The following is a 22,980-nucleotide window of genomic DNA, read 5'->3' on the forward strand; positions in this document are numbered from 1 at the left end:
AACTAAAAGATGTGTCACCAATAGGAATAAGCAAATTTATCAATGCTGAAGTATCAATAATTCAATCATCAACTTCCATTTCATTTAGCTTACAAAATTTTATTTACAAATTTAATTTTCCTTGCATTACCTTTAGTAGACGCACAAAATCAATATCGAAATAATTACCCATGCAAAAAATGTCAATCTGCAAATCTTCTTAGTCTTGGGAGAGAGAGGGAGAGAGAGAGAGAGAGAGAGTGAGAGAGCACCCGGGGGACAAGTCAGGAGGGAACTGAATATTTATGAGAGGTTACTGTATTATGGAAGGTTGTAGTTGATAAAATTAATTACAAAGAGCACTGCAGTCTGCAATACGTACACATATTGTAAGCTTAGTCCGCCGACAGTGTTGCATACAGTCTCTCCTTCTCTCTCTTTTTATATCCACCTATCTATCACCGCATGTAGCCTCAAATTTCCATCTGTTACCTTCTCTGCACTTCTCTGAACTCTCAATCGTCCCTTCATTCTTCTCTGTCTCTCTCAAAGTTAGACAAACAAATAAACAAAATGGTGAAATCAAAAAAGTACAGAGGCGTCAGGCAGCGTCACTGGGGCTCTTGGGTCTCAGAAATCCGCCACCCCCTACTGTAAGCAACCCTCACCAACATATATACACCATTAGTTAGGTTTTTTCTTCTCAACTCTCTCTCTCTCTCTCTCTCTCCATATATATATATTATATATATGTATATGTATATATATCTTGTATAATACGTACGTACGTGTGTGATTATGGTGACTATGCAGGAAGAGAAGAGTCTGGCTAGGCACATTTGAGACAGCTGAAGAAGCAGCCCGAGCATACGATGAAGCTTCCGTTTTGATGAGCGGACGAAATGCCAAGACCAATTTCCCAATAACAACTACTACAACTCAGAGTAATGGTACCCGTGCCCCAGTAGGATCATCAGATCACCCAAAAACTAGTAGCTGCGACTTGGATTCACCATCCGAACAGAAGGGTCTATCGGAAATCTTGCATGCCAAGCTAAGGAAATGCAGCAAGATACCATCTCCATCCATGACCTGCTTGAGGCTCGACAATGAGAGCTCTCATATCGGAGTATGGCAAAAACGTGCAGGTCAACGCTCTGACAACTCCAATTGGGTCATGACTGTTCCACTTGGCAAGAAGAAGAATAATAGTATTGTTGATCCTAATAATGCTGATGATCAGAGTGTTCTGTCATCACAATTTATGTCGAATTCAGATCAATCTGCTTCGATTGAAACATCATCAGAGAGGGCCCCCCAACTTATGGCGGAGATGGATGAAGAAGAAAAAATTGCGTTGCAGATGATAGAAGAGCTGCTAAACGGAAATTGTGCAAGTCCGGATTTATCATTTGGCATTCAACAAGGGGAGGAAAGAATTTATTTGTAGTACTACTAACTATTTATGTTTATTTGGTTAAAATTAAGAAATGCTTATTGTTGTATATTACCGATACCAATAATCTATATACGTACATGGGTAAAGCAAAGTCGGATGATAAATAATATATATTTGGTTATGTGGTAGTTGAAAGGGTGAGTGTAATAATTGTAACCCATTACAGTGTCCAATTGTATGTGTTACCCTTTTTAGTTTGTCATATAAACTAAAATTCTATACTATTTATCATACCAATATTCAGAAATCTTTAATTTGTTATTTCACCTTAACTATGTTAAGTTGTTTGTGTTCAGGATTATTTCGGACATTTTAACATCTCACTCACCTTCAAATAAGTTGCCTTCGACAAGAATAATTCTAGAGTTTCTCACAAAATATAAAAAGATGAACGACCTGCACTTGCTTCTCTGTGTTTCGAAGTGCGATGACTCAAAATATAAAAAAAAGAACGACCTGCATTCGCTTCTAGGTAAAGTTGTTTGATGTTCTTTATGTGGAAATGTCTGAAATGACCTTGAACACAATTATATGCAAAGCACGTAATTTATTTTGGATGTAAACTTAACAAAGTTAGAATGAGATGACAAATTAATGATTTTAAAAAATTGGAATGACAAATTGCTTAAAATTTTAGTCTTATGAAAAATAAAAAAAATGTGTGTAAGTTCATCTGACATTTCAAAAAAAAAATCCTTTTATTTATCAACTATATAAGAGCAGCTCCAACGCATGCTGGAGCCCAATGGACAGGGGCGTGAACAGGGCCAGAAAGCCTGAGCAAGTAGTTCCAGCGTGTGCTGGTGAGGGAGCCCGAGCAGGCCCGAGGGAAAGGTCCGGCAGGAGTTGCCAGCCCGAGACCCCGAAGGCCACGTGATGCAAGGTTGGCGTAAGGGTGACGTCAGCCACGATTTAAAACATGTTTCACCGAAGAGAACACCGGAATCAGGAAGAGGTTGCCAATCACGGTGGTGGTGCAGGGCAGGAACCCGTAGGCCTGCTCGCAGGTGGAGTCCTTCGCCGATAGGGCTTTCTTGAGAGTGAGGCAGGGCGCGAAGGTGTGGGACTGGTGGGGGTGGTGGATTCCATCGGAGATTAGATCGGATGACTTTGATTGGTTGAAGTCGGAAAGGAGCAGGCGGCCTTCGTGGGCCTGGCCGCAGAGGACTAGGAAGAGGAAGAAGGACTCATCAGCGAGTTTAGACATGGCGGGAGGGGGGTGGGTTCGGTGCTACTCTCTCTCTGCTTTGAGGAACAAGAAAGATCGGGCGGAGAAAAAAGGGAAGATGAGGGAGAGGGGAGTGAGAGAGTGGGAAGGAAAAAGAAAACAGTGGTAGAAGTTTCGGGAAGGAAGAAGAAAATAAAAATGGTATAATATTAATTTATACAAATTAAATAATATAATATTAATTATAAATAAAAAATATACTAATATTTTATTTTCTATTGCCAGGGCTATTCAAGTGTAACGGTGGAGATGCAAAAGGTAATTACTGTTCATTAAGGGCAGTTACTGTTCATTGGGTGGATTAAATAGTGAATAGCCTGGGGGAGGGTTTCCAACGGTGGAACTGCTCTAAAGGGTTTGGAATATTCATGTCCCAAACAGACAATATAAAAGATCAGCATCAATTTCTGTTATTGATCAATAAATTGATTAATTTCTTGGTAATTCAGTTGTTTAGTTTATTATTCTCTTTGAAATTATGTCTTTCTCACATGAATAAATAATTGTAAATAAGTTAATTTAAAATTTTGATTAGTCATAAGTGGTGAATTGTCCTAATAAATAAGGCATTTTTGTTTAACCCATCGCAACATGAGTTCAATTCCTCCATTTTCCCAATGCACTAGTTTAGATTAATAAATAATAAGGAAAATTAATGAAAATGGTTTGAAAACTTTGAGTTTTAACGATAAGAACAAAATAAATGGTAAAATGAATGATACCATGGTTGACTTTTTAGTGTAAAAATGTGATTTTTCGTTAAAATGAACAGTACTAAGAGCTTTTCGTTAAAATTCCTTTAATAATATTGCTTCTATTAAGATAAACTCTGATTCTCTACTATTCTCTGCATACCTTTAGTAGGTTCTTGCTTTAAATTCTGACTAGCGCAGCATTTCCATGTTCTATGTCTGTAACTAAGGTATCATCATTAATTATTATGTTCTATTTGTTTCTCAGATTGCATATTCTGGTGTATCATAATTAATTATTTTTTGGAAATTAACTTAATTAAGGGTCCATTTAATGATTATTATGTTTTTAGGTTTTATTTTAGTTTTTTGGACATGAGAAAAATATATGAGGAAAATGTTTCATGAAAAAGAGTGGTACATGTAGAAGGACGGGGAAGAATCCGTTGAACGTCAATGTCAACAAAAACTTGAAAGCATAGACAACTTAAATTAGTTTTTTATTTTAAAATTTTTATTTTTGTCTCTTTCATCGTACATTTCTTTTATTATTCTACATTTCTTCTGTCTTTTTGTGTCCCAATCACACAAAAAAAAGACAAATAAAATAAAATAATGAAATTATTATAATCAAAGCCTTAATTTATCTAATTATTAATTAAGTATGTACACCATATTTTTTATGATCAGTTCTTCGTGCTGCCTTCCTTTTCCCTTACACAAGAAAAACATGAAATTAAGACATTTCTAGGGTTCATACGTCGGTTTTGTAATTTTCTGCTATTCTTTTCAATATTATCATGGTAATTAAATTTAACTCTGTTGGTTTGTTGCATTAACATCATTTTCTAATTCTTTTTTTGTTAATATTTCTCAAAACTGAAGTTTTAGTTAACATGATTAGTTATCCATCAAACATTTATGTCGCAGTGGATTAAGAAAGAAACATATAAATGTTTTTGTATAATTAGTGTAAGCATCAACTTAGACATGTCTCCATGTCAGACTCATATGAACTTTTGGCTCTTCTATGCGTCGAACGGCCATCCAATGCCAAACTCTTAACATCATAAAAGATTTTTGGTGCCTTTGGAATACCGTTATGTGGTGAAAGTATTATGTTTGAAAAAAATTGAGATTCTACCATAAAATTTTGATAATATGAGGAGTAGCTTAATTTTTTAAGCTTTTGCATATTTTGGTCTCTCACCGATTTGGGGCATTGTCCCACATTTTCACACGCCCCTCACAAATGACAAATTTTCAAGCCTAATACGTGAACAACATACATTGGATGACGTGGAGATGTGTAGCCGTTGGGCTTCACATGTGGGCCAACTTACTACTCTGATACCATGAAGAACATTAAGGTTCCACCATAAAATCAATTTGCAATTTAGAAAGTAGCTCAACTCTTCATATGCCCTTACATGGTTTGGTCCCTTACCGATTGAGACTTTGTCCTCATATTCTACACGACTAAAACTATAACACGTGTACATTGTTTTTCAAGTAATATATGTCTCTCACTCGTAATGTTAGTTTCTAAACTTCTAAAATATGCGACATGCATGCATGCGTGTAAATTTGTAATAGTAACTGTTTTGACAGTTTCTTTATCAATTTTCTTACGTAAAGGTTGCAAACGATCATAAAATTCCAAGGGTATAGGAAAATTATGAGATATAATATAGTGCTCGTTGGTGCTCCTGCATCCTCACAAGAACAAAGCATGAAAGTCATCGATGGGAGACTTCACATAATAAAGGTCATACAGTACGTAGTTGGTTTGGTCATAAATATTTCTTAGCTCAAATTCCTTTCCATCTTTGAATCTGTCTTTGTTTTCTGTACGCATCTGGCCCCCCACCTGGGCTATGACCACATTTTGAAAACGAATTATCAACCATGCACGACTAATATCAACTTTTCACACTAACCACATTTTGTAAACGAATCAACCATGCACGAGTAATATCAACTTTTCACACTAACCACATTTTTTGACGAATTATGAACCATGCAAGACTAACATCAACTTTTCACACTTAATTTATTACTTACATATAGTTATTTTAAGCGACCGATTGGTGGCCAGAGACTGATCACTTTGGATCTCACTGTTCCGAGTTCAAAAATCAAGTAATTCGGACAACTTAAATTGAGTTTGATGATCCTATTAACTCATTTTGCTGGTCCTCATCACACAAACCAAGTGCTCCGTTTTCTCTTTAATACAAATGAACAACTCGAATTTCCTAATTATTAAGCTCTGGACACTGAGGTTCGAAGAAGTTCCGAAGTCATGAATGGTAAGCAAATTACACTGTTTTAGAGTCCCACAAACTTTTCTTTTTGCTTTCTTGTTAAGCAAGTAGGGCCGGTCTTGAGAATTTGGGGGCCCTAGGCGAGCCTTCGAAGTGGGGCCTTAAAATTCTCTGATCTCCGGTTCTTTATATAAAAAAGAATTCGCTAAATACATAAAAAGTTTTATTTTCACATCAAATATCATTAAAAATTAATATCAAAAGAACATAAATATACAAACATTATTTAAACATTACACGATTCACGTTTTTAGACAAAAATGTACTAAATGTTTGCAGTCAAGAGTTTAAGATTGAGTGAAGAACAATAAAACTTGATAATCAAGAGAGTAAATAACAATAAAACTTAATTGACGAGTATAATAAATTCAACACCAATAGTTTTTCTTGTGTTTTTTTATTCTTCTAAAATCAATATCACACTAACGAATTGAATATTAAAATAATCCATTGAATAAAAAGTTATTGAAAAGAAAAATATATAATTCAATTCAAAGTTTTGATTACCTTAAAGTACAATCTTTAAGACCATATGATAGTTGGTTTAAACATTCAATAGAAATGGAGAGAATGGGAAGTTGGTTTAAACATTCGATAGAAATGGAGAAAATGAGAAGTGGAAAGAAAATAGATTGCAAAGAGACTTGAGTTTTATAACTTTATATGCATTTGGACAGATGTATTGTGAGTAAATTTGAAAAACAAGAAAAATCTAGTGATTGAAAGGTAGCTTCGTGTTTCGAACGCAACACCCCAAAGAAAAATGAAGCCAACATTTCCACTTCACTAACAAATGAATTATGATTTTTTTTTTTGTTTTGTTTTGTATTTATATGTTAATTACATGATATAAATTTTTTTTAAAGCCCTTCCGAAGTGACGGCCCTAGACGGGTGCCTACTTGAGCTACCCTCAAGGCCGGCCTTATAAGCAAGACTGCACCAAATATCTTTCAAATTGAATTTGTTCTCTTTAACATTTACTTCTTTCTTCAATGGTGCGCAAACATTGTTAGATAGTTTTTCTTCATCTCATGTCACATCCAGTATCAGAAAGAACTGGTGGGAACAAGAACATCAATGTACTCATACGTGTGTACAAATGGCGAAGTGAATGTAAATTGTAGGGGACATTGACTAAAATAATTATTTGACAAATTTCTACTGTTGGATTACTCAAATATTGACTATACAACAGTCAAATACTGACCGTACATTGATTGAATAGTGACGACATGGAAATCAATACTGAAAAAATAATCACTCCAACAACTCAAAATTAGAAATGGATCATTTCAGCCGATTTTTTAAGCTTACGTCTATAAATATCACACTAGAAAAATTACCCACATGACATTAATTCAACATTCGTATAAACAAACAAAAAAAATTCTCATCTGTTATGGGAAAAAAAATATGAGAACTTTAACGAAAAACTCTAGGTACTGTTTACTTTAACGAAAAACCATATTTTTACACTAAAAGTCAATCATGGTACTATTCACTTTACCCTTTATTTTGCCCTTATCGTTAAAATTCAAAATTTTCAAATATATTTCATTAGTTTTCTTAAAAAATATTTTAGTCAAGTTGATAGTTAGATGGACCAAGAGATCCATAGCCTAAACTTTCTAGTTCCTAAAAACAAAGTCGTGTAAAGTGTATAATTCATGATAAGTAGTTTTGGGCTCTCGAATCTTAATCAAATGGCCCAAACTTTCTCTCATATCTGGATCCAAAGCTACATACATGACGTGGCAGAGGATTATTGGATAAGAAAACAGCAGAAAGCATTTTGGGTCCTACAAGGAAACGTGGGCCAACCTACCAATCAACGGTAAACTACCATTCTTTCAAAAAACCGCCAAACTGAGTCAGCACCGAGTCCAATGCAACTCGTCACTCGTGACCCCCCAAAACCCTCTCTCTCGCTCCACTCTCACCGATTCCAGTGCAATCGCCAACTAACCCACAAACCCAACTCGCTCCCTCACTCGCACCGGTTCGGTGTGAACTCGGCGGCTGCCATGCTCAAAGGCAAGCTCAATCTCCCCGAAAAGACCAAGCGAGTTTTCCCGGACCGACTGGGCAGCCTGGTCGCGGGATTCGAAAACAAAGCGGAAGAAAATGGTGGGTCCGATCTGGTGTTCGATTCCGGCGAGGAGCTCGAGATGATTCTGCCAAACGGGTACGGGTCGGGCAGAGAGAGTCAGATTGATGAAGAGGACGATGATTTTGATGATGAGAAGTTGGACAGAGAACCGGATTTGAGGGTCCAGCAGAGACCCGAAAGAGAAGGGTCGGGTTCGTTGTCGGTGCTGGCGGCCATTGCGGCGGATGATAAAAGGTCTGATCTTGAGTATGAGGTGAGAATTTGAAAAGTGAGAAAGAACAGAGAAAAAGATTGCATTTTTATTAATCTAATTGATTTTTTTTGTAATTTGTTAAAACTTAAATAACTGATTTGTTTGTTTATTATCTATTTTTCGTTTTTAATTAGGGTTTTTTCTGGAGTTTAGTAGGTTTAATTTTTGTGTAAATTACCAGGAAATTGAGACAAAGATTGAAAGATTTCACAATGTAGTCAAAAGGTGTAATCTTTTTTTTTTTTGGAATATAAGGAACATTTTACTTAAAACTAATCTAAGTGGAGGAGAAGAGGATTCAGACTCGGATGCATAGAGAAACACATTCGCTCTAGCAAATGCGTGGCTACGCCCACGTCCATCTAAGGTGTAACATTAGGATATGTAGCAGATATTTAGGATGAAGGAAAATAGTAGTACCGCACTCAAATCCTTTGTCTTTGTGGATTTTGTTTGAGTTGCAACCAACAAAACAAGACAATGTTGATAGTTTGTTGATCATTTTTACATACATTTCTGCAGAAACAGTAGAAATCATAACAGGCTTTACAATTTGTTGTTTGTTTTCTTCTTTTTTCTTTGCCCCGGTAATTATTTGCTTTCGGATTTTTATGTATTTTTCTTTTATCAATTAGCTTTCTCAGCCAGAGATAAATTTGGAAAAGTTACAAAGAATCGCTAGCTCAGGGCTTCCGGATGGAGGAGGTTTGCGTGCAACAGCCTGGAAGGTACCGACTTAGTTTCACTAGCAGCTTTTGCAATGTAAAGTTGATTATTCCAACTAGATTAATTAACAGATCTTCAGACCACAACCATTACTTATGAGGTGAATTTGTTGTTTCGGATTTTATGCGTATGTGTATATCAAATTATCAATGTAGATGTGTATGTATTGAATTTCAAACCTTTGAACAACATATCGCCAGTGATGACAAGTAACTTGTTGACTGACGATTTAGATGCTTTACGAATAGGAGAATAAGGCTAGTATTTAATGATTGTCCTTACGTTTCATACGCACAGCTGCTCTTGGGTTATCTACCTCCTTCCCGGGATTTATGGGAAAAAGAACTGATTGAAAACCGACAAAAATATGCCAAGCTTAAAGAGGAGCTCCTCCTGAGTCCTGTAAGATGCTCACCAAGTTTCCTAGTGACCAAACTATACATTACTCTTGTTAATGTTTATTATGCACTAATCAAAATCTTGAATCTAGACAGTCACAAATCACAAAGAGAAAAATTGGTGATTTGAGTTATTGCGATCAGCCTGCTGACGGCAATGTTGATGGACCGCTGAAGCGATCTGAAATTTCCGAGGAAGATCACCCTTTAAGCCTTGGTAAGGCTAGTGTTTGGCATCAATACTTTCAGGTAAAATGCCTTTTTCATTATAAGACTGTATCTTGGCTTCCTTCTGTATGATTAGGTGACGTCAATCCTGCTACATGTTTACTTATAGCATACAGAGATTGCAGAACAGATAGACCGCGATTTACAACGAACACACCCGGATCTGAAATTCTTCTCAGGGGAGTCATCATTCAGCAGGAAACACAGGGTATTTGATTCCCACCGAATAAACTCTTTTTCTTAAGTTTGTGCCCTTGTGTTTGTCTCAGATGTCCGGCAAATAGACTGACAGTGTCACTAACCGGATCCTTACTGCCTTTCCCTTTTCAGGAATCAATGAGAAGCATTCTTCTGCTGTTTGCAAAACTAAATCCAGCTATCCGTTACGTGCAAGGCATGAATGAGGTCTTGGCACCAATATACTATGTCTTTAGTACTGACCCGAATGAGCAAAATGCTGTAAGAGAATTGCCTGGAAATTTTTCTCATCTTTTTATTAGATGTCTTTTGTCTTATAAATGTTTGATATAACATCCTTCTAATGTTCAAGTGTAAAAAGATGTAAACCCGTAGGATGGTTTCATTCTTCAGGTAAATGCAGAAGCAGATAGCTTCTCTTGTTTTGTCCGACTCTTGAGTGACTCAGTGGATCACTTTTGCGAACAACTGGATAACAGTGCAGTTGGTATACTCTCCACTCTCTCCCGCTTGTCAGAATTATTGAAAGCCAACGATGAAGAACTGTGGAGGCATCTAGAGTTCACTACAAAGGTAAAAAATTATATCAAAGCGAATTACAAGAATTACATTAACCATTTTTTCGTATTTTTGTGGTGAAGTTGAACTAAGATGCCCTTTTCAACATATTATGTTGCGCCTAACTTTGTAGCTTATAAATTATGCACTCTTATGCAGGTGAAACCGCAATACTATGGATTCAGGTGGATCACATTACTACTTACACAAGAATTCAACTTCCAAACCATCTTGAGAATTTGGGATTCACTATTGAGCAGCCCTTTTGGTGTGCAGGTATTATCTCTCTCCCTGTCTCTCTGTGTACTAGTAACTCAGCAGTCAGTATTGGGATCAGTTTTCCTCTTTTCTTTCTCATTTTTACTTTGGTGATGCGCCGTCATGAACAAACAATGATGTCTTTGAAAAACAACTTCTGCAGGATATGCTTCTAAAAGTTTGTTGCGCAATGCTGCTATGCGTGAAAAGTAGACTGTTAAGTGGCGATTTTGTGGCAAACTTAAAACTTCTGCAGCGCTATCCAGACATTAACATTGAACACCTTCTCCAGGTAGCTCGAGATCTTAGTTCTGACCCATCTTCGTATCGTTTGTCGTTGCCACTGTAAATCCATTACCAACACGCACGATTCTGTACACAATTTTCACTTTACCGTTTGTAACGATGAACAAAACAGCTGTTGCTTTAGCTAATTTGTGGCGAACAATTCTCAATGATATGGAAAATGTTCAGCAACCTGCAGACAACCAGGCTGAATTTCATGAATTTGCAGATGCATGAGTATCTCACCGAAATAATCAATCAATTACGGTTGGTTGGCCCGCTCACGTCCCTGTGAGAACAGTTCGCATATTGACCCTCAAAATCAGCTGCAGAATATTAATTAATTTCAATGTGACACCTTAAATAAAACCCTTGATGATCAACTAGAAGGTTTATTTATTCATGTTTTCTCAACCTGCATGTTTACTTGCACCAGTAGAAAAAATTGCTTGGGAGACAAGACTTAAGGCAACAAAGCATATTTCGTCGCCCAAGAAAAATTGCGCGACACAATAAGCACTTCATCGTGCCAAATGTTCACGTCAAAAAATAAAAAATAAAACCAAAAACTTTGCGGAAGGAAATTGATAGTTGATTTGATTCCTAATTTTCCAGTCAGTAATTGGATTACGAATTTTTACTTGAAATTCACATTTTAATAAATTGTATGCGTTAGTAAACACAAAGCAATCTCAAAATTGAAATAACTTCGATAATCATATTTTAATAAATGTCAAAAATTTGAGAACCACAATAACTTCATATAATAAGTTGACACAAAGAGTTGTATCACATAACTTACATGATACATGGTACAAGTATCGTGCCTAACACGTTGTCCATCAAGCTAATCACCTTTTTCAGCAGTCAATTTGTTGTTTAGAAGCCTCCAATTTTGAATGAGACAGTTAGGATGGTAGAATGTTTATCCAAAAATATAATTAAAACTAGAGCAAGTTATGATTTTTGAATAGGAATTTAACCTAATCTCCGCCGTCCATAACGTGCTAATCCTATTGCATGGCTGTTTACCTGCACCACCAATGCATATCTTAGTATTTTTATATTATCTAGTAGTATTTTTACCTGCACCACCACGAACCACTCCATATAATAGAAAAATAAAACGAAACCACTAGGAAATATATATATTATTTCGACAGTTTTCTCCCCATTGTTTCACATAATATATATACATATACATATATAAACATTATGTCTCTGTGTATCTGTGCATATATGTATACATTATTTTAAGGAAGTGACAACTTAATACAATCTCATCTGTTATTCTTCGTGATTGTTTGACTTGCATGTTCTTGTTCTCACCTTTTGTCCCAAAATTCAGAACTTGGTGTTCCTTCCTAGCCAAGTTTTTTGAATGCTTAAGTTTTCTTCGTGTCAGCAGCAGCATAAAATTTACTTGTGATTTCGTTGATTGCCGGAGCTGCTAGCCCGTCTTCGATTTGCAGATACAGTTCGAGAGATCGATATGGTGGCGAAACCAGTGCTCCTGCATGGAGTACTGCATGCAACTATCTACGAGGTTGACAGGCTCATGCCTGGTGGTTGCTGCATTTTCTTCTGCAAGGTATAAACCTCATTATCCTTTTTCCTTCTTTCTTTCTTTCTGAATTGTGTTGTTTGTCATGTTACTTGAGTTTTTAATGTTTCCTTCTCAAAACTTGATGATCAAGTCATAAATTATTTTCCTTTAAATTTGTTTTGCTTTAGATTTATATATTATTATTATTATTATTATCTCTAACAAATCAAATATGATCCAAAATTTCTCATTATTAATTTCTTATGCAATAAATATCATATTGTGACAAATCATTTCTTCGAAAAGAAAATATATGTGTAAACACTTATTCGAAATATCACTTATCAAATTTGCTTGCGGAAGACAATTTTTTTCTGAAAAATTCATTAGGATATAATCGAATTTCCATGTTTATTGGTTGTGTGATTTCATCCTGCAAAGTGGCTGCAACTACAGTAACATTTACTGTATCTATGTCCATAAATGGATCAAGATCCTCTCCTGAGCAAAGGGTGAGGATCCTCCTGATCAAGCCTATTGAGCCGTTGAAATTTTATCCAACTGTTACAAACATGGGCCCCTCTAAAAGTTATAATAATTGTAGCTGTTGGATAAAATTTCAACGGCCCGATGGGCTTGGTCAGGAGGATCTTCACCCTTTGCTCAGGAGAGGATCCTGATCCTCCATAAATGACTCACGAGTCACCGCATTTTTAGGAAAAATTATAGCAATGCTACATGAACTTTGAACTATATAAAGCTTGACCAATTAAACTTCATTTTGCGACATTTTACTAACTGAACATTTGATTTGTATTTGAAAACTCACAGTTAGTTGTAGAGTGTTGTTATCAACACTCGAAGAAGGTCAGCATGCACTTCATCCTATTCGAATTTTATCTTGGTACTTTCACAATTGCTGTCCAAAAAAAATCATGAACGGGGTCGTGTGACCTCCTTTGACTTAATTTCACAATGTGAGAAATCTAACTTCAGTAAATGTCATGATTTAATTTCACTGCAGTTTCTTGGAGAGTCAGTAGGGCTACGGAAAGGTTCCAGACTCTATGCAACAATTGATTTGGAAAATGTAAGAGTTGGACGAACCAGACTGCTTGAAAACTCAACGAAAAATCCCCAGTGGCGTGAATCTTTTCATATTTACTGTGCACACATGACTTCAAATGTTGTTTTCTCCATCAAAGAAGACAAAGCTTTTGGGGCCAAAGTTATCGGAAGGGCTTACATGCCGGCAGCAGAACTCCTCAATGGCAAAGAAGTAGACAGATGGCTTACGATCATGTATCACAACAACAAACCTCTGCATTCAAAAATTCATGTGAAGTTGCAGTTCTTTAACGTAAACCAGGATTTGAATTGGTCTTGTGGAATAAGAAGTCCTGAATTCCAAGGAGTTCCATACACATTTTTCACTCAGAGAAATGGTTGCAGAGTTACCCTTTACCAAAATGCTCATGTCCCCAGAAATTTCACACCGAAAATCCCTCTTGCCGGTTCCATGTATTATGACCAGCACCGATGCTGGGAAGACATTTTTCATGCCATTTCTAATGCAAAAAACTTGATATACATAGCAGGTTGGTCTGTATATACTAAAATCACATTAGTAAGGGACCCGAACAGTCAAATCCTGGGAGGCGATTTGACCCTCGGAGAGCTTCTTAAGAAGAAGGCAGATGAAGGAGTGAAAGTCCTAATGCTTGTGTGGGATGATAGAACTTCAGTGAAGTTGCTGAAGAGAGATGGAGTGATGGCTACTCACGATGAAGACACTGAAAGTTACTTCCACAACACGGCAGTTCACTGCGTGTTGTGTCCCCGAAACCCTGACAACGGGAATAGCATTGTTGAGGATTTAGAGGTTTCCACCATGTTTACGCATCACCAGAAGATTGTTGTGGTGGACAATGAATTGCCTAATGGAGAAGGGTTGGAAAAGAGGAGGATTGTGAGCTTCATTGGTGGCATTGATCTTTGTGATGGGAGATATGACACTCCTTCACATCCAATTTTCAGGACTTTAGACACAACCCACAAGAATGATTTTCATCAGCCTAATTTTGAGGGAGCGTCGATTGCAAAAGGCGGTCCAAGGGAGCCTTGGCACGACATACATTGTCGGTTGGAAGGGCCTATTGCATGGGACGTCTTGTTCAATTTCGAGCAAAGATGGAGGAAGCAAGGAGGGAAGGACTTGCTTGTTGAACTCACAGAGCTTGATGACACATTTATGCCGCCATCTCCAGTTATGCTCCCTCAAGACCATGAGACGTGGACTGTTCAGTTGTTTCGCTCCATCGATGGAGGAGCTGCATTCGGATTCCCTGACTCCCCTGAAGATGCCGCCAGGGCAGGCCTTGTCACCGGGAAAGATCACGTGATTGATCGAAGCATTCAGGATGCTTATATCAATGCCATTCGGCGCGCAAAGAGTTTTATCTACATTGAAAATCAGTACTTTCTTGGAAGCTCTTTCGGATGGCATTCAGATTATGATACCCTAAAAGTAGAGGAGGTTGGTGCTTTGCATCTGATCCCAAAGGAACTGTCACTCAAGATTGTTAGTAAGATTGAAGCTGGAGAAAGATTTACAGTCTACATTGTGATGCCAATGTGGCCAGAGGGCATCCCGGAAAGCCAAACGGTTCAGGCAATATTGCATTGGCAGAGGATGACGATGGACATGATGTATAGGGACATCGTTCAAGCTCTCAAAGCCAAGGGGATTGAGGCAAACCCTAAGGACTATTTGGCTTTCTTTTGCCTTGGTAACCGCGAGAAGAAGCTACCCGGAGAATATGAACCTCCGGAAAAACCAGAACCTGGTTCGGATTACAGTCGAGCGCAGCAAGCAAGGCGGTTTATGATCTATGTTCATGCCAAGATGATGATAGGTAAGCGAAGCTTTTATCACATTCTTAGTAATTTGATCTCTTCATTAACCTAAAGAACGGATGCGTTGAACCTCATTTCTCATCAATGTTTTTTGTTTTGACCTCATTTTTTACACGATTGATTACTCCTCGCTTCGACTTTAGGTTTTAAGTCTGAAATTCGCCCAAACTTAAGACTTAAAACCTAAAATTCAAGCTCTAAATAACATTCTACACTCATAACAACTCTCTCTATATATGCGATCAAAGTTGAATAAAATTTATTAGAAATGTGGTTTTCTTGAAATGCCCACCTTTTAAAAAGAGCAAACGCCATGCAGAGAGAATAATGGATTGTAGAAAACATAAACATGTACTAATTGAAGTGTTTGAAATGCCTTGAACAATTTGCAGTTGATGATGAGTACATAATCATTGGATCAGCCAACATCAACCAGAGATCAATGGATGGAGCCAGGGATTCGGAGATTGCGATGGGAGCCTACCAACCCTACCATCTATCCACTGGAAAGCCGGCCCGGGGACAAATTCATGGCCTCAGAATGTCGTTGTGGTATGAACACTTAGGGCTGCTTGATGACACCTTTCTTGAACCAGAAAGTGTGGAATGCTTTAGAAAGGTGAACCAAATTGCAGAACAGCATTGGGACCTTTATTCATGTGACACATTAGATGGTGACTTGCCAGGGCATTTGCTTAGCTACCCCATTGCAGTTACTGAAGACGGAGAGGTCACGGAGTTGCCTGGAACAGAATTTTTTCCGGACACCAAGGCTCGAATTCTCGGGTCGAAATCTGATTTGCTTCCTTCAATACTCACTACTTAGTAATAATCTAAGGTTTCTTCTCACTTTTTTTATGCGAGATGCAGTGTATATGTGTTAATATAATAAGCAATTCTTGTATAGTTATGACAAGAATTCTCTTAGATCGGATAATTTGCTATATTTTTTATTATTTTGTGTAATTAAATTTGTCTGTTATTTTTATAAAGATATTTATATCACTTTCTTTAGAATCTTTTCTGAAGAAAAAAAAATGGGCATGGAATAAGGGGAGGGGGTGGGCGGTTGAGAGTCTTGGTCTCCTGAAATACTCATTTTGAAGATTTGTGAGGACCAAATATTTATTCAAAAAATTATATTAGTTTAGATTCAAATGCTTCTTATATTTGACAACTTAATTAAATTTGTGGCTTTAAACTATTATAATATAAGTTTTTGGATATAAACTAATATAATCTTGTAACTAATAATGCATTTGATAAGTCCTCAAAATGAAGACCTTAGAGCAAGTCCATCGGGGACTTTTTAGGTTGGCACCCAGCTCAAAAAATGGACCAGTCTGCCCTTTTTTGCTCCACCCCAGCCTAATAGGCTAGCACCCAACCCAAGCCAGGCAATAGGCTGGCCTAGAATCGACAGACCCAAGAGCCAAGCCATCTAACGTCAGGCTTGCGTCAGCTTGATGTCAAAGCCCGCTAAGTCGATGTTGCGTCCGCTATTACTGTTGATCTTCAATGTTAAGGACGATTGACCCTCTCTGCTTCTCTATTGATCTCGTCGGGCGGTTTTCAATTGGGTTGTGGTATTTGGGTTTTCTCCAAACGATGAAAAACTCAAGACGAGCTTAGTGGGATGGGTGAAGCGAGGAAGATGAAGCAAATGGGAGGGGCAAAGCAAGGAAGATGTGGAGATGTAGAGACGTCGAGATTTCGTCCCACTACGACTGCGGTTGCGGAGTATAACTGTGAAATGTGATGAGATTATAGAAGATTAGGTTTTTCTGGGATTAGATGGTAAAAATATTGAATAAGGGAAGGGTATTTTTGTCCAAAACACGCCACATATTTTAGTTAACCGAAATACGCCACATATTTTATAAAAAATTTAATACGAATTGACTAGGTTAGGTGTCAGCGCATTTTTTAGGGGTGGAGATGCATTTGACCAATTACTGTTCATGAGACTCAATTACTATTCATTTGAGTGGATTAAATGGGCTGAGCGCCATCGCATTTTTAGGTGTGGACTTGCTCTTAGGGTAGTAAGACTAGGAGGTTGAAGTGGAACGTGGGTTTCTTTTAAACTTTTTTTTATTGTTTTAATTTGTTATTTGACACATTTATCCATACTTGATTAATTTGTTTTTTAAATTTAGTTATGTTGTAATTTAATGAGTTTTGTTAATAATAGTATAGATATATGTGACTACAACATAAGTGGATTAATATAAGTTGTATCTTGTGGTATTTTTATGCTTGTAATTTTCTCAAATATCACTATATATCTTTCAACACCCTCCTCACCTACCTCCTCTTCACAAATTTGTCCTTGTAAAAGAATTTTGTTTTCCCTCTTAAGTTTCCTTTTCTTTCGGTTGAAGTTGTTTTTAGTTTTCAACATCACTGCTTTTGTTGATAAGAAATTTCAAAGATAATTATTGGTTTTGATGAGTGAGACCATCTTCATGAACACCCTTTCATATCTCTCCCTCTCAAAAACCTCCTAATTGGACGAAAAAAACATGGAACATATATTATCAACAGTCATTGTTGCCGCTCTCCCTGTAGCCTAGTGGCTTTGTGTTCACATAAAGTCGTCCGGGTCAACAATACGACTGGCACCAGAAGAAGAAAATAAGTATGTTATATGATGAGTGAGACACTCACATGCATATCACATTTAGCTCATATCATAAATTAAAACATTTTTCGTGATTAAACTTCTAACTTGTCTAACTCGTAATCATGAAAATTCATGGTCCAACCTTCCAAACCAGCTGGCCATGCGGCTTATTCACACCAATAGCGAGCACGGTTGTATTGTGTTTCACCCAATACAAACTCGACCCCACTCTATTGATTCTAATATCTACGAACAGCCAACAATAACAACAAAAAAACAACAACAAAGCCTTATTCCGCTATATGGAGATGGCTATTAGTAGGATTAAATTTTGTTGTTGTTGGTTGTTCGTAAGAGATATTAGAATTAATATAGTAGGGTCAAGTTTAGGTTAGGTGAGACACAATACGAACGGCCGTGTAAAATATTTTCTATTTACAATAAGTGACTGATATATTGATTATCACAAAGTATTTGAATCTTTATCCGATCAACTATTTTAGGTTAGACATATTGCCCCAATTCTATCTTCTCATCTCTGCAAAGTTTTCTCCTTCCTTGAACGCCTGCCAATATAATCAAGGGCAGATATATGCTTGTTCCTTATCTTACTCAAACTCTCTGAAAATATAAAATAATTTCTAACCAATTATATGTTCCCCATAGTGTTGTTTATATATGTAGTCTTCTTATTTGGCCAATATCCAACGACAATCTGAGGCCTTTTGGTTATTGGCTTTTGGGAACCTAACAAGCCACACATGTAACTTTCTGACTGGGGAATATTGACTGCTGAGGAATGCATGTGCTTGCTGCAAGCTTCCCACGTATTTTTTATTTATTTATTTATTTATATTTTATTACTATTGTTCTCATCGAAGTTTTAGAAGAATAACATAACGAGCACATACCGTAATATTCTGTACTAATAATACAATGATATAAAAGATAAATATATATATATATATAGTTGTCTCATTAACCTAAATTTCATGATAAAAGTGTATTCCTACTACTCCCAAGCTCTAGCCCTCGAAACCTCCATTGGCCCCAAGTCATTTTCCTATCTTCAACTAGATCTGACCACCAAGAACTCCAATATTTTGGCATGGAACGGCCTGACATGTCATGCATGACAACGGCTGCCTATATTCAAAGCAAAAAAATACACGTAATAATTGAACACCATTTTATACCGCTCCTTTACAATCAAATGCAATCCACCATCAAACTCAAGAGTTGATCACGAAACGATCATCATTTTGAGATAGTGTCTAGATCGTTACGCTTTTCGTTTGATCGGAAATTCGATCAGAACTTTATATGGCTAACCATTGGTGTTCAGAAGGTGCATTGCACGTAGCTACGATTCCAGATTAACCCTCACATTGCATAAGACTCTGAAAGTGACAAAAAGTAATGCTGAGGTAGAGTTAGTCCCACTCCTTTCCCCATTTTCCAAACAAGCAATTGACGTCATCATGGAAGTTTCTTTTTCGTTTAGCATTGCCGTGTGGTGCACGAGCAAAAGTCCCCATTATAGTGCTTTAAAATATTGCCGAGACTGCTTTTAGAATGATTAAAATATTGTTTGTAAAAGGACTTAAAAGTGTTTTTGGTTTATACAAGCAATTCTTGAAGAAGCATCATTCAAGTGCTTTTCCATGAATATCTATTTATTTTTATTAAAAGTTTCAACGTATTTGAATGACAAATTTGGATTAACTTCACATAATGAGTGTGCCATTATAAATCGAGAATATCAAACTTATTATCCATGAAAATCTAACTTAATACTTATCACCACTAAGTGAGAAATAATGTCATTATATTGTAACACTAAACGAAGAATCAAAACACTCTCTAACAAAGCATTCAAGAACATAAATGATTCTTATGAAAGCTAAACGAACCCGTTTTGTAAAAAATGAAATTAGACATTTGCACACAAGGTAACCCACATTTACATTTTAGTATTTTACCAATCTAAACTGAAAAAAATAAAAAAATAAAAAAAATAAATGAAGAAGAAGAAAAACTCAGAATGAGATCATATCCAGATCTCTGTCTACAGAGCTAACAGATCCGAAAATTCCAACCATTCAATAAATTCGAACCATTCAATTTAAATCTTATAGCTTCATTAGTCAATCTCACGGGTCCACCTCACATACAAACGCAGGCCCTGATCTCTCTCTCAAATAACTCGGATTTATGAGTCCGTCTACTTCGGACTTCGGAGGTAGAGATATACAGATGATATCATTCCAAAAACTCATGACCAATGATTGATCAAAGAAATTTATAACAATAAAATAATCCCATTTGTTTGATTTCGGTATCATATTCACATGTTGTTCCCACCGCACCACCATAACTATTTATCTTCCCCTCCTCTGCCCCCATTATATTATACCACTATAAGACTCACACTTCTCTCTCCCTCTTTCATCTAAACTCTACTTCTTTCTGGTTTCTGTTTCTTTTATCTGCCTCCATATCCCAACTGGGTTTTCTGTTTCTTCCTACTTCTTGGTTTTCTTGCAGAGAAAAAAACACAGGAAAAAGACCATGTCTTCAGTGTTAGGCTCTCAAGGGGTGGTCTTGGCCACCGCCATGGCGGTTTCCGGCACCTTCATCCTCCTCGCCCTCCGCCTCCAGAAATGCCTACCCAATCCTCACGGATACCCAGTTGATCAAATTACCCATCAGTCCTCCCCTCAAATACTACGATCTTGTATATCTTCTGGTATGCTTAACATTCACTCCTCTGTTTCACTCTGTTTTCTTCGTTTCAAGGTTAATTTGGTAGTTTCATACATGGCTGACTTTGTTTTTCTTGGTGGGTTTGCAGATGGAAAGAAGAGGAGGAAGAAGAACAAGAGAGTGCACTTTGCAGAGGACGTCGTGGATCCGATTGGAGACAATCAAGAGTTTAGACGGCAGTACCAGATAATTCCCACTGCTTCTTCCAAATCTTCATCTTCTTCTTTATCTTCTGCAACTTCCCAGAAATACAGAGGATCCATGCCTGCTAATCGGGCGGCTCTGTACAATGGGATTCTCAGGGATCGTGGCTGTCACCGATTGGCCTACTCCTACTGATGAATTCCCACATCTGTTCTGTATATTTTGGGGTTGATTTTCTGTAAAGATCGAGTCTTTTTTTTTTTCTCTTCAATTTGTACAAGTTTTTAGTTTTTTTTCTTTTGCTGATGATAGGTTAAGTAGGTTGGAAGGAATATTCGGAATTTGTATGTAGTACTGGGTTCCACAGGTTTGGTTAGTTGCTGCCGTTTTATGTTTCTTCTTGTAAATTGATTGGGTCGGTTCATGGTGGAATCTTCTGTTAATGCCAACACTTTTGTTGATATTTTAAGAAAAATTCTATTACGTTCTGATGTTGGCATACCATGTATGGTATACACGAGAGTAATGTATGGTTCGATATATAGTTACAATAGCGTAATACATTATATGTCAATACATACTAGAAAATCCTGACATTGTGATTTTATTAGGCAACTGAGAAATTTTAACAAAGATTCAGCCTTTTTGCATGTATTGCTAGCAAGTAAGGAATGAGATGGATTTTTGTTTACAGACCCCACGGATCAAGAGATCATGAACCGTTCAAGAGAGAAAAGGAGATTTGGTCCAATCAAAATTTTGAATTGTTAGGAAGTGGACCAATGAGAGAGACTAATGGGATCGTAGGATTAAAATTGAATGTTCGAATCTCTCAGTTTGTAAACTTTGAACACAAAGATCCAAAATGGATCTCAATTCATCAAGTAGCAACCAAAAGATGAAAATAAATGGTTGAATTGCAAAATAGTGTGACAAGTTCCAACAGGCTTATCCAATCCTATGACTTGGTAGGTTTCTAGGTAACTGAGAAACCTTGACCCTAGGTAAAGTCTTTGCGATGACAATGTGACTTATATGTGACATTGGGTTGGTGGTTGGGACATGGAATAAAGATTAAACAGTTTGACATGTATGCAGAAAAAATTCTTTTAAGGATTGATTTCTATGTCAATTTGTAATTGTTCGGATAAAATTTTTGTAATTGTAGAATGCTTGACAACTTAATAAGGGAAGGAAGGAGCTAAGCATTGCTCTTTAGGGGGTCTCAGACTCTCATGTAGGTCAGAAAATACTCGATACATTTGAGATAGGATCCGTGCCGGATCTTTTTTATGAGGATTTTCGGGATCCATTTAATCATGTTCTTTCATCATACATTATACGATCATAAATGATTTTAAATTATATTATTTAAAATAAAACACAAACAGTACGTGACGAAAATTGACCGCACGATGTACGATAAACCAATATAATTAAAGGATCCCCGGGATCCTTACAAAGAGTATCCGGCGATGATCCTATCTCGATACATTTCTACAAAGGGAATTGTTATTAGCACTCCAAAAATCTCATTCTACACTCCAAACTTTCTATATTGAAAAGAAAAATACATTTGTGAAGAGTGTAGAATGAAATTTTTGGAGTGTCAATAACACTTCCCTCCTACAAATTCTACTTACTTGCTACACTGTTGAACACGTGTGCATAATAGAGGGATGCCAACTTCCAAGGAGCAAAGCCGTTCTTTAAATATTATTGTGGAAGCAATGTTGAGAAAGCAAACCTGAACTCAAAACATTGAGTACAAAAATAAATATTCTTAATCAACTGAATACAAATTTCTTTACAACAAAACGTTGTTTTGGGTGGTCTATTTCATGTCTTGAGCCTTAGTTGGACCTGTCCACTATTGTTTTTTTTATTATTGTTTTGTCAAACGATAATTTTGTTAGATTAGCCGTTAAAGGAGTTCGAACCCATACCGTCATGCAAAGATTCAATACATTTCTATCACCGTGATAAAACGTCACTTGCGTACACTACTGGTTAGGTTTGGACATTGTGGAGTGCTGTTCATATATCACATGCATGCTTAGTTGGACCTGTCCACCACTGGTTAGGGTTTGGACATTGTGGAGTGTTGTACATATATCACATGCTTTTGCATGCGAGGGTTCATGCAGTGCGAACACAGCCATGTGCCAGGATGCTTCATCTATCAATTCAACAAAGACTTTTGCATATTTGACCTAAATAAACCATGGATATGAAGCAAAGCCAACTATATGTGTACCTATACAGAAAACATATAATTACT

The 22,980-nt window shown here is 36.9% G+C and overlaps 4 protein-coding genes across 4 annotated transcripts; all 4 read left to right on the forward strand.

Annotated features, from left to right (window-relative positions):
* Nucleotides 1-305: 305 nt before the first annotated feature.
* On the forward strand, nucleotides 306-1,704 carry LOC103953943 (ethylene-responsive transcription factor WIN1-like). The gene is made up of 2 exons (XM_009365756.3): nucleotides 306-632; nucleotides 793-1,704. The coding sequence occupies exons 1-2, from the start codon at nucleotides 553-555 to the stop codon at nucleotides 1,427-1,429; spliced, it is 717 nt and encodes a 238-aa protein (XP_009364031.1). The 5' UTR covers nucleotides 306-552; the 3' UTR covers nucleotides 1,430-1,704.
* A 5,904-nt stretch (nucleotides 1,705-7,608) lies between these two features.
* On the forward strand, nucleotides 7,609-10,923 carry LOC103953942 (TBC1 domain family member 13). Its single transcript, XM_009365754.3, has 9 exons — nucleotides 7,609-8,050; nucleotides 8,686-8,778; nucleotides 9,074-9,178; nucleotides 9,271-9,423; nucleotides 9,512-9,610; nucleotides 9,733-9,861; nucleotides 9,994-10,173; nucleotides 10,318-10,434; nucleotides 10,580-10,923. Exons 1-9 carry the CDS (start codon nucleotides 7,712-7,714, stop codon nucleotides 10,763-10,765), a joined length of 1,401 nt encoding a protein of 466 aa, XP_009364029.2. The 5' UTR covers nucleotides 7,609-7,711; the 3' UTR covers nucleotides 10,766-10,923.
* A 1,020-nt stretch (nucleotides 10,924-11,943) lies between these two features.
* Nucleotides 11,944-16,141, forward strand: LOC103953941 (phospholipase D alpha 1-like). The gene is made up of 3 exons (XM_009365753.2): nucleotides 11,944-12,292; nucleotides 13,272-15,162; nucleotides 15,556-16,141. The coding sequence occupies exons 1-3, from the start codon at nucleotides 12,194-12,196 to the stop codon at nucleotides 15,987-15,989; spliced, it is 2,424 nt and encodes an 807-aa protein (XP_009364028.1). The 5' UTR covers nucleotides 11,944-12,193; the 3' UTR covers nucleotides 15,990-16,141.
* Nucleotides 16,142-20,339: 4,198 nt separating this feature from the next.
* On the forward strand, nucleotides 20,340-21,187 carry LOC103953938. Its single transcript, XM_009365749.3, has 2 exons — nucleotides 20,340-20,538; nucleotides 20,644-21,187. Exons 1-2 carry the CDS (start codon nucleotides 20,361-20,363, stop codon nucleotides 20,892-20,894), a joined length of 429 nt encoding a protein of 142 aa, XP_009364024.1. The 5' UTR covers nucleotides 20,340-20,360; the 3' UTR covers nucleotides 20,895-21,187.
* Nucleotides 21,188-22,980: the final 1,793 nt, after the last annotated feature.

This window comes from the organism of the source record quoted next, unplaced genomic scaffold (genome assembly GCF_019419815.1).
Source record: "Pyrus x bretschneideri cultivar Hongxiangsu unplaced genomic scaffold, Pyrus_bretschneideri_v1 Contig44, whole genome shotgun sequence".
Classification (NCBI taxonomy): Eukaryota; Viridiplantae; Streptophyta; class Magnoliopsida; order Rosales; family Rosaceae; genus Pyrus; species Pyrus x bretschneideri.

Excerpts from the sequence above, each read along its gene's own strand:
- LOC103953938 (XM_009365749.3), top strand. The coding sequence starts at position 20,361 with ATGTCTTCAGTGTTAGGCTCTCAAGGGGTGGTCTTGGCCACCGCCATG. Across the intron at positions 20,539-20,643 it reads ACGATCTTGTATATCTTCTG|ATGGAAAGAAGAGGAGGAAG; the intron begins GTATGCTTAACA and ends GTGGGTTTGCAG.
- LOC103953943 (XM_009365756.3), top strand. The coding sequence starts at position 553 with ATGGTGAAATCAAAAAAGTACAGAGGCGTCAGGCAGCGTCACTGGGGC. Across the intron at positions 633-792 it reads GAAATCCGCCACCCCCTACT|GAAGAGAAGAGTCTGGCTAG; the intron begins GTAAGCAACCCT and ends GTGACTATGCAG.
- LOC103953941 (XM_009365753.2), top strand. The coding sequence starts at position 12,194 with ATGGTGGCGAAACCAGTGCTCCTGCATGGAGTACTGCATGCAACTATC. Across the intron at positions 12,293-13,271 it reads GCTGCATTTTCTTCTGCAAG|TTTCTTGGAGAGTCAGTAGG; the intron begins GTATAAACCTCA and ends ATTTCACTGCAG. Across the intron at positions 15,163-15,555 it reads TCATGCCAAGATGATGATAG|TTGATGATGAGTACATAATC; the intron begins GTAAGCGAAGCT and ends AACAATTTGCAG.
- LOC103953942 (XM_009365754.3), top strand. The coding sequence starts at position 7,712 with ATGCTCAAAGGCAAGCTCAATCTCCCCGAAAAGACCAAGCGAGTTTTC. Across the intron at positions 9,611-9,732 it reads CATTCAGCAGGAAACACAGG|GAATCAATGAGAAGCATTCT; the intron begins GTATTTGATTCC and ends TTCCCTTTTCAG. Across the intron at positions 10,174-10,317 it reads ATCTAGAGTTCACTACAAAG|GTGAAACCGCAATACTATGG; the intron begins GTAAAAAATTAT and ends ACTCTTATGCAG.